General features: G+C 47.8%; 2 protein-coding genes across 13 annotated transcripts in view; both read left to right on the forward strand.

Moving 5' to 3' along the window:
• The window catches only part of IRAK2 (interleukin 1 receptor associated kinase 2), an 82,947-nt gene extending 76,085 nt beyond the window's left edge, over positions 1 to 6,862 (forward strand). For 5 of the 6 annotated variants that reach the window (XR_012431470.1, XR_012431471.1, XM_015446262.4 and 2 more), the window contains one exon: positions 2,054 to 3,767. Coding sequence is in view for 4 of the 6 variants with exons in the window: in XM_015446262.4 (XP_015301748.3) it covers positions 2,054 to 2,166 (113 nt within the window). In the remaining 2 variants the exon portion in view is untranslated. Of the gene's footprint in view, positions 1 to 2,053; positions 3,768 to 5,623; positions 5,690 to 6,456; positions 6,554 to 6,650 lie in introns of those variants that run through there. The other variant, XM_065538981.2, reaches the window with a different exon arrangement.
• Positions 6,863 to 8,523: 1,661 nt separating this feature from the next.
• The window catches only part of TATDN2 (TatD DNase domain containing 2), a 42,483-nt gene continuing 34,838 nt past the window's right edge, over positions 8,524 to 16,168 (forward strand). For all 7 annotated transcript variants that reach the window (XR_006695822.3, XR_012431468.1, XR_012431469.1 and 4 more), the window contains exons 1-2: positions 8,524 to 9,134; positions 9,263 to 9,685. Coding sequence is in view for 4 of the 7 variants with exons in the window: in XM_005547801.5 (XP_005547858.3) it covers positions 9,269 to 9,685 (417 nt within the window). In the remaining 3 variants the exon portion in view is untranslated. The remainder of the gene's footprint in view (positions 9,135 to 9,262; positions 9,686 to 16,168) is intronic.

Below are 16,168 nucleotides of genomic sequence, written 5' to 3' on the forward strand. Positions count from 1 at the left end.
GTAATCCCAGCACTTTGGAAGGCCGAGGCAGGCAGATCACGGGGTCAGGATTTTGAGACCAATCTGGCCAATATGGTGAAACCCCGTCTCTCTACTAAAAATACAAAAATTAGCTGGGCGTGGTGGCAGGCACCTGTAGTCCCAGCTACGTGGGAGGCTAAGGCAGGAGAATTGCTTGAACCCGGGAGGTGGAGGTTGCAGTGAACCGAGATCGCACCACTGCACTCCAGCCTGGGTGACAGAGGAAGACTCTGTCTCGGGGGGGAAAAAAAAAAAAGATACCTTCCATTCCTGCCACTCAGGTCCAAGGATACCAAGTTTCTTTCTGAAATAAAAAATTAGGAAGGTCCCCCCTGCCATTTTTTTTTTTTTTTTTGAGATGGAGTTTTGCTCTTGTTGCCTGGGCTGGAGTGCAATGGCATGATCTCAGCTCACTGCAACCTCCACCTCCCGCATTCAAGCGATTCTCCTGCCTCAGCCTCCTGAGTAGTTGGGATTACAGGCATGCGCCACCACGCCTGGCTAATTTTGTATTTTTAGTAGAGACGGGGTTTCTCCATGTTGGTCAGGCTAGTCTCGAACTCCCGACCTCAGTTGATCCTCCCACCTCGGCCTCCCAAAGTGCTAGCATTATAGGCGTGAGCCACCGCGCCTGGCCAGGAAGGCCCTTTCAAAGCAGTGTCCCTGTCCCTTAGTAAACATGGTTCAATGAACGTCCCACGCTCTGACCACTCCTGTTTCTCCTTTTACTACTCCTGCCATGGGGAGGGAGAGGAAGAAGAAAGACAGGATGTGAGCATTTTTTCTCACTCCACCCTCCCACCCCTCAGCATCATAAAGAGGAGCAGGGAAACCCTCTCCTTTCTGTAAGGTCAGGGTAGGTTGCTGGGCTTCCTGCAAAGGCAGAGGAGATGAAAATGCTCATTACAGCCGGGTGCAGTGGCTCATGCCTGTAATCCTAGTAATTTGGGAGGACGAGGTGGGCAGATTGCTTGAGCCCAGGAATTTAAAGATCAGCCTGGGCAACATGGTGAAAACCTACCTCTACAAAAGATGCAAAAATTAGCCAGGTGTGGCCAGCCAGGCATGGTGACTCACACCTGTAATCCCAGCACTTTGGGAGGCCGAGGCGGGTGGATCACCTGAGGTCAGGAGTTCGAGACTAGCCTGGCTAATGTCGTGAAACCCTGTCTCTACTAAAAATACAGAAGAAAAAAAAAAAAGGCCAGGCCTAGTGGCTCACACCTGTAATTCCAACACTTTGGGAGGCTGAGGTGGGTGGATCACGAGGTCAGGAGATCGAGACCATCCTGGCTAAGACACTGAAACCCCATCTCTACTAAAAATACAAAAAATTAGCTGGGTGTGGTGGTGGGCGCCTGTAATCCCAGGTACTCAGGAAGCTAAGTCAGGAGAATTGCTTGAACCCAGGAGGCAGATGTTGCAGTGAGCCGAGATCGAGCCACGGCACTCCAGCCTGGGCAACAGAGTGAGACTCCATCTCAAAAAATAATAAATAAATAGGTCGTTTGCCGTGGCTCACAGGCCGGGCGGTGATGGCTCATGCCTGTCTGTAATCCTAGCACTTTGGGAGGCCAAGGCGGGTGGATTGCCTGAGCTCAGGAGTTCAAGACCACTCTGGGCAACGTGGTGAAACCCTTTCTCTACTAAAATACAAAAAAACTAACTGTGTGTGTTGCCCAGCCTGGGCGACAGAGTGAGACTCCATCTCAAAAAAAAAAAAAGTAGCCAGGTGTGGTTGTGTACACTTGTAGTCCCTGCCTCTCAGGAGACTGAGGTGGGAGGATCACCTGAACCTGTGAGGTCAAGGTTGCCTTGAGCTAAAATGGTGCCATTGCACTCCAGCCTGGGCAACAGAGTGAGACCCTGTCTCAATTAAAAAAAAAAGAAAGAAAGAAAAAAGAGAAAAAAGAAAAGAAATGCTCATTACACTCAGGTCCTGATTCAGAAATCTGAGTTAAGTGAATCTAAGAATTAAAATAATGGTAATTTTCATTCAAGTTGCTCTTGTTTGCTTTCTGTTGAACATCAGCTACAGAGACTTCGTGGCAAATTGAGATCAATGAGGCCAAAAGGAAACTGATGGAGAATATTCTGCTCTACAAAGAGGAGAAACTGGACAGCATTGAGCTCTTTGGCCCCTGATGACTGGAACACAGCTGAGGACCCTTGTCCTCAGTTGGAACGATGAGCATCAGATGAAGAAAAAGGTCTGAGGCAGAATCCAAGATCTACCAGGAAACACACAACAAAACATCAGCTGTCATGGGTGGGAGGGAAACTTCATTTCACTGGAATGAGTTGGGAGAGAAGGGCCCTCAGCTTTCAGAGACACAAAAATCTATGAAATCTCTTCCTTTCTGGGCTTTGTTAGTCAGAGCAGGGGATCAGAGGAGACTGAAGCAGAAACCCTGTACATGGGCCCAGGATGTGGTTGATTTTGTGGTTCCGGGGAGTGTGTGATGATAACCACCCCAGCAGATTCCATTACCTCAGCAGCTCTTGTCCCCCTACCACTGGCAGTTCTGCAATGCCATAGCATTTTCCAGAGCTAAGATCTCTGGATCGTATTTGCTGACAGCCTGCAAGCTTGCATGCTCTGAAAGACTTTTTTAGTTTTTATTTTAATTTTTTTGTAAAGATGGGGTCTCGCTATGTTGTCCAGGCTGGTCTTGAAGTCCTGGGCTCAAGCAATCCTCCCACCTCAGACTCCCAAAGTACTGGAATTACAGTTGGGAGCCACCGTACCTGGCCTGAAAGACTTTCAACTTGTGTCTCAGTGGAGTTCTTGACTCACCTCTCTGGGTCTCAGGTTCTACAAATGTCAGACACCTGGCGAAGAGGTCTGCAGGCCTTCCACTGCCTGTATTAGAAATCTTGCAACTCACATATTTATTCATTCACTGCCTGGCACCTTATCTTCCCATCCCACTAATGTTAGTATTTTTTAATGGAGCTTTTATTTTGAGAATATGAGAATTTGTAAAAACAAAACAAAACGAAACAAAACAAACCCCACATATTCTCAAAATAAAAGCTCCGTTAAAAAATACTGTCACCTGGGTCACTCTGTCACCCAGGCTGGAGTGCAGTGGCACGATCTCAGCTCACTGCAACCTCTGCCTCTAAGGTTCAAGCAATTCTCCTGCCTCAGCCTCCCGAGTAGATGGGACTATAGGCACTTGCCGCTACGCCTGGCTAATTTTTGTATTTTTAGTAGAGTCGGGGTTTCACCATATTGGCCATATTGGCTGGTCTCGAACTACTGACCTTGTGATCCGCCCACCTTGGCCTATGAAAGTGTTGGGATTACAGGCTTGAGCTACCATGCCTGGCTGAGAATATGTGTTATTTATGGCTGGATGATGAAGAATCAGGAGAATGTATTTCATGTCTGATTCTGCTGCTAATTAAGTCAATTTAATTTTTGGGACCTCAGTTTCTTTGTAAGTAAGATAACACCTGCTTGTTCTTCATCCCTGGGCTGTTGGGAGGAACAGATGAGACAGTGGCTATAGAAGCGCTTGGAAAATGCACTTGTCCTGTTTTATAAAATAAAAAAGGTATTAAATGTGTATTTCTGCCATGTACCTAATGATTATTCAGTGAGTATATATCTGAAAAGGCATGTTGCAAATATTTTTGTGAAACAGATGCTATTTTAAATTCACTGGGAGAAATGTCCTATTTAAAGTAATTCTATAGTAATTTCTTTTTATATAATAAAAATATGTTTGTAAAGTCAACAGACAACTTGTAATTAGTTTATGTCTGGAAGAATTTGTTTAGAGAAGGCACTCTGCATCCTTGAGAATGGGGTAGCCAAGAGCTAGGATCCTGGCTCTTACTGTTGACTGTTAATAGCTGCATGACCTTGGGCCCAGTTAGGGAGTTACTCTGAGGCTCTTGTTTCCTCATCTGTACAATGGGAAAAAGAAAAAGTACCTATCGCGTAGGGCTGTTGTCGGGTGGGTCCTGCCTGGTGAAAGCATTTAGCAGCTCCCCAGTAAGGAGAGCTTTGGCTTGATGTGTGATGTAGCTGAGCTGGATCCCAGTCCAGATGGACAGTGATCTATACAGACAGCCCTGTCTTCAGCTCTGGTATCTGTGAGGATTCAAGGTGAATGTGCATTTTGTGCCCCAAATGGGACCTGGCCTGTTGCGAACACCTTACAATTATAAGCAGGGTGTTTCCAGGGCTGTTTGAGCAATAGAGGGCTGACACCAATAGGTTCCTGGTTATCCAGATATACTTATATTTCTAGAGTAGGATTTTATGTATTTTTGGAGACGTCAGTGAATCCCCTTGGGACTTGGATGAAAGCTCTAGACCTCTGCTACATACAGACATACATACATATGCATTCTGAGTACTTGAATTCCAGACCTTCACAGGCACCATGATGTCTTTTCGTGGATCCCCCATAGGGAAGCCCTGAATTATTATTATTTTTTAGGTTAATAGAGGATTTAAAAACCCAAACAGTACAAAGTTTCCATGGTGAGAAGGCAGGCTTTTTCTCAATGGGATCTTAGTCTCCAGTTTCTTCTTCCCAAAGGCAACCACTGTCACTAGGTTGGAGTATCCTTCCAGAGGTGATGGAAAACGGAGGTGATGCTCAACTTAATTAGTCATCAGGGAAATACAAATCAAAACCTCTATGAGATGCCACTTCACATTCACTAGGATAGCTATAATAAAAAAGACAAAAACAAGTGTCGGCCGTGATGTGGAGAAACTGGAGCCACACACACTGTTGGTGGGAATTGAAAATGGTGAGCACTTTGGAAAACAGTTTGGCACTTCCTTAAAAGGTAAAAGAGTTTCCATATGACCTAGCAATTCTACCCCTAGGTATCTACCCAAGAGAAATGAAAACATGTCCACACAAAGGCCTCCATACCAGTGTTTATAACAGCATGAATCGTAATAGCCAAAAAATAGAAACAACCCAAATATTCATCAACTGATGAGTGGATAAATGAAATGTGGTCTATTCATAAAATGGAATATTCAGCCATAGAAAAGAATTAAGTGCTTGTGAAAAGTAAAGTAGAGGTTCCTCTTCAAAGGCTTTCCTCCCTGTCTAATTAGGAATAAATAGTAACTTCTCTTAGAAGCAAAATTTATTCAAAGGCCTGTGCTAACATTCTTAAATATCTGCCAGCCATACTAAAGAAATCAATGTACTTTATGTTCTTAGCTCCCACAGTTTAGCCTAAATATTTGCCCTGGCATGGTTATACTGGTCCAAGCAAGCATCAAGTTATAGCCTGTTTCTCTTCCTTATTTGAAAGTGTTTTTACCTTTCTCAGCATTCCACAAGTTACTTCCTCCTTCCTTTGTTCTCCTCTGCCTTTGCCTCTTTTAAAAAGTTTTAAGTTGCTAGCCAATCAAGACAAATACAGAATGTGAAGTCCTGTTCCGTCTATGGGAAAACTGGACACAGCAGTAGGGTGGATATGTCAGGTTATAAATGACCCTGGCTCCTTTGTTCGGTGTACTCTTGTGGCAAAACTGCTGGTGAGTGTACCCTTTCTGCAGAAAGTATAAAAATGACCTTGCTGAGAAAATTAATGTTCAAGTGCTATTTCTTTACAGCACCGGGAAACAAGCATTTCAAACATACTGACACATGTTACAACACGGATGAACCTAGAGATCATGGTAAGCAAAAGCAAGTCACATATTGTATGATTCCATTTTTAATTTTGTCAGAATAGGCAAATCTATCAAGACAAACTAGATTACAGTCTTGCTGAAATTATAGGAGTGAGCCACCAGACCAGCTGGTCATATACCCTTCTTTTTTTTTTTGAGACAGAGTCTCGCTCTGTTGCCTAGGCTGGAGTGCAATGGCGCGATCTTGGCTCACTGCAACCTCCGCCTCCCAGATTCAAGCAATTCTACTGCCTCAGCCTCCTGAAAAGCTGGGATTACAGGCGTGCACCACCATGCCCTACTAATTTTTGCATTTCTTTTTATTAGAGATGGGATTTCACCATGTTGGTGAGGCTGGTCTTGAACTCCTGACCTTGTGATCTGCCCACCTCGGCCTCCCAAAGTGCTGGGATTACAGGCATGAGCCACCATGCCTGCTGCTCATACACTTTAAATGAGTAAACTTTATGGTATATAAATTATATCTTAAAGCTGTTAGAAACAAACACACAAAGTGGTTACCCTCAGGCATTTGAAAAAAAAAAGCCACATTTATCTTTGTATGCCACTCCTTTCTATTTAGCCACACATGTATTTTGTTCATGCTTTTTTTTCTAGGTCCTTTGTTTTTTCATGTCTTTCTTGGCCATTGCTCCTCAACAGTGAGTTTAGATGACTTCATTCTTTTTGCCTTACATTCCATTGTATGGATATTCCTTAATGTATATAACTACCTCCTACTGATAAGGATTGAAGTTTTGTTTTCATTCCAGCTACTACAGACAAGGCCACCTTCCAAGGAGATTGTATCAATTCACACGTTCATCACGGATGTATGGGAGTGCATTTCCTCACATCCTCAGCCACAAGGTATATTATCTTGCTTTTTGATTATTGTCAATCTAACGAGTGGAAAATTATAATTTTATATGTACTTTTTATTTTTTTAATTTTTTTTTTTTTTTAGATGGAGTCTCGCTTTGTCGCCCAGGCTGGAGTGCAGTGACACGATCTCACCTCACTGCAAGCTCCGCCTCTTGGGTTCACGCCATTTTCCTGCCTCAGCCTCCTGAGTAGCTGGGACTACAGGTGCCCGCTACCACGCCCGGCTGTTTTTTGTATTTTTAGTAGAGATGGGGTTTCACAGTGGTAGCCAGAATGGTCTCCATCTCCTGACCTCGTGATCCGCCCGTCTGGTGGCCTCCCAAAGTGCTGGTATTACAGCCGTGAGCCACCACGCCCGGCCATATGTACTTTTTTAATGGCTGAGGTGGAGCCATCTTTCTTTTTTTTTTTTTTTTTTTTGAGACGGAGTCTCGCTCTGTCACCCAGGCTGGAGTGCAGTGGCCGGATCTCAGCTCACTGCAAGCTCCGCCTCCCGGGTTCACGCCATTCTCCGGCCTCAGCCTCCCAAGTAGCTGGGACTACAGGCGCCCGCCACCTCGCCCGGCTAGTTTTTTTTGTATTTCTTAATAGAGACGGGGTTTCACCGTGTTAGCCAGGATGGTCTCGATCTCCTGACCTCGTGATCCGCCCGTCTCGGCCTCCCAAAGTGCTGGGATTACAGGCTTGAGCCACCGCGCCCGGCCACATCTTTCTTATTTTTAAGAGTGTTTGATAACTTGTTTTTGTTCATTGCTTCCTTTGCCTTTTTTTTTTTTTTCTTTTTCCCTGAGATGGGGGTCTCACTTTGTCTCCTGAGTGCAGTGGCATAATCTTGGCTCACTGGACCCTCGACTTCCCAGGCTCAAGGGATCCTTCCACCTCAGCCTCCCGAGTAACTGGGACTACACATGTACACCTCCACAAGTGGCTAATTTTTGTGTTTCACTAGAGACAGGATTTTGCCATATTGCACACACTGGTCTCGAACTCTTAGCCTCAAGCGATTCACCCGCCTCGGCCTCCCAAAGTGCTGGGATTACAGACGTGTGCCACTGGACCCAGCCTCCTTTGCCAGTCTTAATACTAAGTTATTATTTTGGGAGAATTGCTACATCGAATATCGGCCCTTTGTCATATGTTTCGAGTATTTTTCTAAATTTGTACCTTGTCTTTGATTTTTTCTTTTCTTTTTTCTTTTTTTTTTTTGAGACAGGGTCTTGCTCTGTCCTCCAGGCTGGGGTGCAGTGGCGCGATCATAGCTCACTGCAGCTCCGACCTCCCGGGCTCAAGTGATCCTCCCACCTCAGCCTGAATAACTGGCACCACGCCCAGCTAATTTTATTTTTTGTAGAGATAGGGGGTCGCACCATGTTGGCCAGGCTGGTCTCTAACTCCTGAGCTCAAGCCATTCTCCCGCCTCGGTCTCCCAAAGTGCTGAGATTGCAGGCGTGAGCCACCGCTCCCAGCCGTCTTTAATATTTTTCACCAGGCGGATAGTCCACGTTTTTGTGTAGTCTTTTTTTTTTTTTTTTTTTTTTTTGGTGGCTTCCAATTCTTCCCCTTTCTGGGTGTGTCACTTGGTCTCTCTGAGCCACAGTTTTCTGCTCTATAAAGTGGGGTGACAATGCTCAGCATACGGCTTGCTTTGGCTCGATGAGCGAATGCAGGTCTGAAAGCTTCCGGCACAGGGGCCGACGCTGAGGGGAACGGCGTTAACTTAAGCGCGTCCACGGACGCTGCCTGCCTGCACAGTTGGCTGGCCTCAGCTTCCCGCTGTTCAAGCCCACGTGAGTGGCTCCGCCCCTTCTGGCTTCTGACCAATGGACGAGCTTCCTAAGGCGAACCGCCCCGACTCTAAGCCGCTTGGCTACGAGACGGGCTCCGTCTTGCTCGGAGTCCCGCCCCTTGCCGGGTCGGGCAATGGGCGCCTTCCGTTTGGCGCAGGCCCCGCCCCTGCCGCTCTCCGGCCTGCGGGCCGCAGGGCTCGTTCCGGAGGGCGGGCGCCACGGAGGCCGGAGTGGTCGCAGCTCGGGCGGAGGCCGGGTGGGGCGGGGTTGTAGGGCTGGGGCAGGCGGCGGGCTGCCCGGCGGGACAGCGGCGGCAGCCGGCCGGGGGCGTCCTGAGTTGGCGGATAGGGGCGCTGCCAGCTCCCGAGGGGGCCGCTCGGGCCCCTTCCGGCCCGGGTCTGGTCGGGCCGCAGGAGCAGGGCGGGCTGCGGCGCCCAGTCTGACCCTGGCCTAGGGACTGAGCGCCTGGCCCCAGGGCTGCCGGTGGGGCAGCCATGTGTGGTTCTTGAAGCGCCATGTGGTCTTCTGAAGCGCTTTTACAGTTCTGAAGGGCTTTATATTGCAAACTGATCAAAGCGCTTTGTAGCCCCGGAAGCGCTTAGGCGTCCTCGAAGTAGGGCTGTGCAAAGTGAAGCGCTTCGTGATCTCAAAAGCACGTTGTGGACTTGGAAACCAACGGAAGCCTTTAGTAAATTTTGGATCGCTTTGACTTCTCCGACTCGGTTTGGCATTTCTGAAACCTTGAGAACTGTGATGGGCAGTGGAAAGAAGAGGGAAAGGTCAGTGAGGCTAGCCTGTGGCTCTGCCCTTGTGTCTTGCCCTCCCCCTGGGCGGGGGGGCGGTGGGAATCTGAGGTGGGACCGCCAGGAAGGGTGGTGTTGGAATCCAGGCCCCCTGTACCTTGCAGGTGCCCATGGCGTCCGAGCGGGGCAAGGTCAAGCACAACTGGAGCAGCACGTCGGAAGGGTGTCCCAGCAAGCGCAGCTGCCTCCGGGAGCCCTGTGATGTGGCCCCCTCCAGCCAGCCAGCTCAGAGGTCTGCATCGCGTTCTGGAGGGCCCGGCACCCCCAAGCGCCTGAAAGCCCAGAAGGAGGACGATGTGGCTTGCTCGCGGAGGTTATCCTGGGGCTCATCCCGCCGCAGAAATAACTCCTCCTCCTCCTCCTCCTCCCCCCATTTCTTGGGCCCAGGTGTGGGCGGGACCGCCTCCAAAGGCTGCCTGATTCGAAGCACTGGGGGGTTCCTGTCTTCAGGGGGATCCCCTCTGCGTCCTGCCAACGCCTCTTTAGAAGAAATGGCTTCTCTAGAGGAGGAAGCCTGCAGCCTTAAGGTAGGTGGCTTCCACGCTTTGCAATCTGTGAAACCGCTTCCACATGGCTTGAGAGGTTGGGGATGGGAATTTTGATGGAAGGAGACTGTAAAACATCACATTCTTGAAGGTCTGGAGGATCTTCCTGGAAGTCCGCTCCACCCAACTCGAAGACCAAGCAGTCTTCCAGGGGCGTGGCCTGAAGTTAAGTAGAGAGGTAGTTTTCAAATTCGGCAGCACTTTGGAACTACTTGGAAAGCTTTAAAATACTTGGGCCTACCTCCTACCTCAGAGAAACTGATTTGTTGGTCTGAGGTGTGGTCTGGGCTTCCAGATTTTTCAGTGCTCCCCAGGTTATTGTAAACGTGCAGCCCCGTTGGAGAATCACTGCAGTAGAAGGTGGATTATGTGTTCAAGAGAAGGATGTATTTATTTTAGTTGTCAGTTTAAAGAATTGTGTGTCCTTGTACTTTGAACCACTCTGAATCACAGAACCAAGAATTGTGGTTCTTGGTGTAGTTCTCTTCCAAAGTCATGGTTTCCAGCATGTTGGGGTTTTGCTTGGTGGTGCTATTTTTTTTTTTTTTTGGAGGTTAAATTGTTAGTTCCCTAATGGAAACATGCAAGAGGGTTTCATAAGTACTTGGAGCAGGCCAAGGAGTGCTTCACAGAGAAGATACATTTAGCTCATCTACTCAATCAACACAACAAATAGGTGTTGAGGGTTTAGTTTGTGCCGGGCAATGTTCTAGGTGTTTGGGATTCTTTACTAACAAAACAGATCACTTTCCCCTTAGAGTTTGCATCCTAGGTTTTGAAGCTCTGGATCTTAAGAAGTGAGAGGTTCTGCCTGTGGAGGAGAATGGAGAAACAGTTTTATTTGGGATGAGATGGGCTGCCTCTAGAGAAAATTATTTTACAAAGCAATTAAAACAGGCCCTAAGGAATATGGGTTTGTTTTTAAGCCTAGCCTTGGTGGTTTCTTTTGTGTAGCTGAGAAAGGAGGCTGTATTTCACTTTGTTTTGGGGACTCATAGGCTAAGTGTCCCTGGTTTTTTCATTGTGGACCTCACTGTCTGAACTTTTGTGTGGGTGTGTGGATTTTTTCTTTTTAAATTCACAAATAATGGTGAGTTGAAAAGCCCTGTCTCTAGCGTAGGAATGCTGAATCTGTCTCAAATCAGGTAAGTATGGGACTTTGCTCCTTCTTGATACAGTTTCAGTAGACTTGGGTACAACATAAAATAATACCAATTGATTAAATTTAGCTTCACTGACAATTTATAGATAGAGTGAAACCTGGTACTGGGAGAGGCAGGAAATTTATTTTACATAGTCTTTCAGGTGTGCTGAATCCCTGGCTGTCCTAAAGATCTGGAACTCGGGTTTGAGGATGTGGTCTCTAATCTGGGTGGGTCTGATTGTAGGATGGACCCACCTTTCTCTCATTAAGGCTAAAGGAGCCTTGTTTTGCAAGAACCCAATTTAATGGTTTCAATATAAGCACTTGAGGGTTATTGCACACCAAGCACTGTTGGGTCTGGGAGTGATGAGCTTCTAGGGAGCAGTCTGGTGGGAGGACTGGAGGGGTGGTCACATGACTGCCTACAATGTGGTATGATGGAGCAGTGAGCCCAGGAGGCTGGAGAGTGAGGTAGGGGGCGGACTGCAGCAAGGTTTTAGTAGCCAAGGGAATTTGGATTTTATCCTAAGGGCAATGGATTTTATTCTAAGGGACAATTCCCTTAGAATTGTATTCTTTGTTTTTTTTTTTGAGACAGAGTCTTACTGTATCACCCAAGATAGAGTGCAGTGGCGTGATCTCTGCTAACTGCAACCTCCACCACCCGGGTTCAAACAGTTCTCCTGCCTCAGCCTTCCAAGTAGCTGGGACTACAGGTGTGCCCATGCCCAGCTAATCTTTGTATTTTTAGTGGAGATAGGGTTTCGCCTGGTTGGCCAGGCTGGTCTCGAACTCCTGACCTCAAGTGGTCTGCCTGTCTCAGCCTCCCAAAGTGTTGGGATTACAGGTGTGAGCCACCAGGCCTGGCCAATTGTATTCTTTTTTTAAAAACTTATTTTATTTTTTTGAAACTATTTGGCTGGAGTGCAGTGGCACAATCATGGTTCACTGTAGCCTTGAACTCCTGGGATCAGTCTTCTTAAATAGGTGAGAATATGGGCATGTGCCACCACACCCTGCAGATTAAAAAAATTTTTTTGGGGCCGGGTGCAGTGGCTCACGCCTGTAATCCCAGCACTTTGGGAGGTCAAGGCGGGCGGATCATGAGGTCAGGAGATCGAGACCACCCCTGGCTAACACAGTGAAACCCCGTCTCTACTAAAAATACAAAAAAAAATTAGCTGGGTGTGGTGGCAGGTGCCTGTGTTCCCGGCCACTTGGGAGGCTGAGGCAGGAGAATGGCATGAATCTGGGAGGCAGAGCTTGCAGTAAGCCAAGATCAAGCCACTGTACTCCAGCCTGGGCTACAGCGAGACTCAGTCTCAAAAAAAAAAAAAAAAAAAAAATTTTTTTTTTTTTAATAGAGATGAAGGTCTCGCTCTGTCGCCCAGGCTGGTCTCAAACTCCTGGGCTCAAGCTGTCCTCTCACCTTGTCCTCCCAAAGCACTGGGATTAGAGGCATGAGCCACTGTACCAGCTGGATTGTCTTCTAAGCAATTAGAATTTATACAAGGCTCTACACAGAAAAGGAAATTGCATTGTAGAAACATCACTCTTGTGAAGATTTTTTTTTTTTTTTTTGAGATGGCGTCTCGCTTTGTCGCCCAGGCTGGAGTGCAGTGGCCGGATCTCAGCTCACTGCAAGCTCCGCCTCCTGGGTTCACGCCATTCTCCTGCCTCAGCCTCCCGAGTAGCTGGGACTACAGGCGCCCGCCACCACGCCGGGCTAGTTTTTGTATTTTTTAGTAGAGACGGGGTTTCACCGTGTTAGCCAGGATGGTCTCGATCTCCTGACCTCGTGATCCGCCCGTCTCGGCCTCCCAAAGTGCTGGGATTACAGGCTTGAGCCACTGCGTCCGGCCGAAGATTTTTATATTATGCTGATTGTCCATCTCTAGGACTGCTGAGGTCTCTTCCTGGAGCATATGTTTGTCAGTTTAAAAACCAAGTGTACAGTACTTGATTCATTTTGAGGAATTACAGAACACCTCTTACCTTCCACCTTCATCTGTACCTCTTCCTCCCTTGCTCTGCAGTCATCTGTGAACTTGTTTGTCCTGGTCCTAAGTCCTTCAGCAAGCACAGCCGAGGAGTTCTCACAAAAAGCACGTTCGTCTTCAGGTCCTTCTAGAGTCCTCTCACCACTCTCCTGTGTTGGCTCTGTAACCTTTTTTTTTTTTTTTTTTTTTTTAAAAAACAGGGTCTTGCTCTGTCACCCAGGCCTGAGTGCACTGCCATGATCATAGCTCACTGCAGCTCAACTTCCTGGGCTCAAGCGATCCTCCTGCCTCAGCCTCTCAAGTAGCTGGAACTACAGGCATGTGTAACCCTGCCTGGCTCATTTATTTATTTTATTTTATTTTATTTTTTATTTATTTATTTATTTATTTTATTTTATTTTATTTATTTTATTTTATTTTATTTTATTTTATTTTATTTTATTTATTTATTTTTTTTTTTTTTGAGACGGAGTCTGGCTCTGTCACCCGGGCTAGAGTGCAGTGGCCGGATCTCAGCTCACTGCAAGCTCCGCCCCCCGGGTTTACGCCATTCTCCTGCCTCAGCCTCCCGAGTAGCTAGGACTACAGGCGCCCGCCGCCTCGCCCGGCTAGTTTTTTGTATTTTTTAGTAGAGACGGGGTTTCACCGTGTTCGCCAGGATGGTCTCGATCTCCTGACCTCGTGATCCGCCCGTCTCGGCCTCCCAAAGTGCTGGGATTACAGGCTTGAGCCACCGCGCCCGGCCTTTATTTTTTTTTTGAGATGGAGTCTCGCTCTGTCCCCCAGGCTGGAGTGCAGTGGCCAGATCTCAGCTCACTGCAAGCTCTGCCTCCCGGGTTTACGCCATTCTCCTGCCTCAGCCTCCCAAATAGCTGGGACTACAGGCGCCCGCCACCACACCCGGCTAGTTTTTTGTATTTTTTATTAGAGACGGGGTTTCACCGTGTTAGCCAGGATGGTCTCGATCTCCTGACCTCGTGATCCGCCCGTCTTGGCCTCTCAAAGTGCTGGGATTACAGGCTTGAGCCACCGCTCCCGGCCTTTATTTTACTTTTGAGACAGAGTCTTGCTCTGTCACCCAGGCTGGAGTGCAGTGGTGCAATCTTGGCTCACTGCAAGCTCCGCCTCCTGGGTTTACACCATTCTCCTGCCTCAGCCTCCCCAGCAACTGGGACTACAGGTGCACGCTCCCATGCCCGGCTAATTTTTTTGTATTTTTAGTAGAGATGGGATTTCACCATGTTAGCCAGGATGGTCTGGTCTGAATTTCCTGACCTTGTGATCTGCCCGCCTAGGCCTCCCAGAGTGCTGGGATTATAGGCATGAGCCACTGCGCTCGGCCTGCCTGGCTGATTTTTTGTTTTGTAAAGACGAAAGTCTACCTATGTTGCCCAGGTTGGTCTCAATCTCCTGGGGTTAGGCAGTCCTCCCACCGTGGCTCCCAAAGTGCTGGGATTGCAGGCATGAGCTACTGTGCCTGGCCTTGCTCTGTAAACTTTGAGGGTTACACAGTTGACTTTGTTCCCTTCTCCTACCAGCCTTTAACACATCTTTCTCTGTGCTAGGTCCCAGAATATTCCAAGGGGAAGGTCTTAGACTCATTTTAGAATTGGTAGAGATCCCTGCTGGCTGAGCTCACATCGTTCCCTTCCTACCTCCAGGACAGTTGTAGACGTTTTATGTTAGCTGATGATCTTCATTTACTGTTTATAGAGAAGATTAACTGTGTGATGAGCATCTACATGTAGTAAAGATTATTTTTGCTATGACATCTAAATGTCTACATTCAATTTGGAGTAGGAAGAATGGAAGGGAAAATTTGAGCATGTACGATAAGGCTTGATCAACTGTGATTCTCGATGTTTGACCTATGGACTGTCACATGATCCCAAGAGTGTTGTGAAGTAGGTGGTATTATCTCTACATATCTGTTAGTAAACATCTTCATATCAATTAAAAAATATTTAAGCACCTGCTCTGTGTAGGCACTGGGCAAATGAGATTCAGAAAGGTTAAATAAGCTGACCAAGGCCATGCAGCTGGTAAGTGGCCGAGCTGTGGGGTAATATCAGATCAGTCCAACTTCAAAGCCAGTGTTCTTTGCACTGCTGCCTCTGGGAGCACCTTCTCTGTCCCAGCCTGGCATCTGATGTAGGGGTGGCAAGATGAAGGTGCCAAGGTTCCTCCCTTGAACTTTCTGCAGGGTGAGTCAGCCCAAGCACAGTAAAGCACTGGGTATCAAGGCTCTCGAGTGATAGAGCTTTTGCGCATCCCCTTTCCTGCATTTTCACTTGGCACACATCCAGTGCTCATGTGGAACACCAGGCTAGGTGCTGTTGGTGCCAAGGACAATCAGGCCATGCTTCATAGACTGAAAAGTCACTCACCACAGGGCAGTGAGTGGAGTGCTGTAACAGGGATGGGTTTGGAGTGCCCAAGGGGCGGGGGAATGAGCAACTGACCATCAGGAAGGTCCTCGCAGAAGAGGTGACACTGAGTCTTACTAATGGACAAGGAGGAGGACAGGACATTTTGGACAGAGGGAGCAATACGTGCCCAAAATGTCAGGAAATGCTGCTTGTCTGGGGTGCTTGGGGCACTGCTGGCCCTCCTCTCATCCATGTTTGTCTGCATTCGCTGGACACTTGGAGCAAATTTGGAGGAAGGTGGGAGATGAGGCTAGACAGGAAGGTTGGGGCTAGCCTGCGAAGGGTTCCTGATGAGCTTAGGGGTGGGGATTATTCTGTAGGCAAATACGGAGCCCTGGAAGGGTTCTAAGCCAATGCTGAAGTGGTAGGGTTTGCATTTTAGAGCTCCTCTGGCATGCTGCAGAGAAAAGGTAGGAGGGAGAAGACAGCAAGCTGGTGAGGAGCTGTTGAAATCCTTCAGGCTACTGGTGATAGGACTGGAGCAACATCTCCCCTTACCTTTCCTTCTTTCCTTTGGAGATGCACAGTTCACCAAGCGGTGCTTCTAGGAGGAACGAACTCTTCCCTTTTTGAAGTCAGGTGGTTTGTCTCTTATCTTATGCCTAGGGTCTACCTACTTCTTACCTTTAGAGCCAGCTATCACCTGCTGAAACTCATCCTCGGTGATGTTGATCCATCTTAGGTCCTCCAGCCTTTAAGAGTGTTTCTCACTTTCTCCCTTTTTTTTTTTTCTCCCTTCTCTCCCCTTCCCCCTTCCCCCTTCCCCCTCCGCTTCCCTCCCCTCCTCTCCCCTCCCCTCCTGTCTGTCACCCAGGCTGAAGTGCAGTGGTGCATTCGGCTCACTGCATCCTTCACCTCCAGGCTCAGGTGATCTTCCTGCCTCAGCCTCCCA

This window comes from Macaca fascicularis, chromosome 2 (assembly GCF_037993035.2).
Source record: "Macaca fascicularis isolate 582-1 chromosome 2, T2T-MFA8v1.1".
NCBI classification, from domain to species: domain Eukaryota; kingdom Metazoa; phylum Chordata; class Mammalia; order Primates; family Cercopithecidae; genus Macaca; species Macaca fascicularis.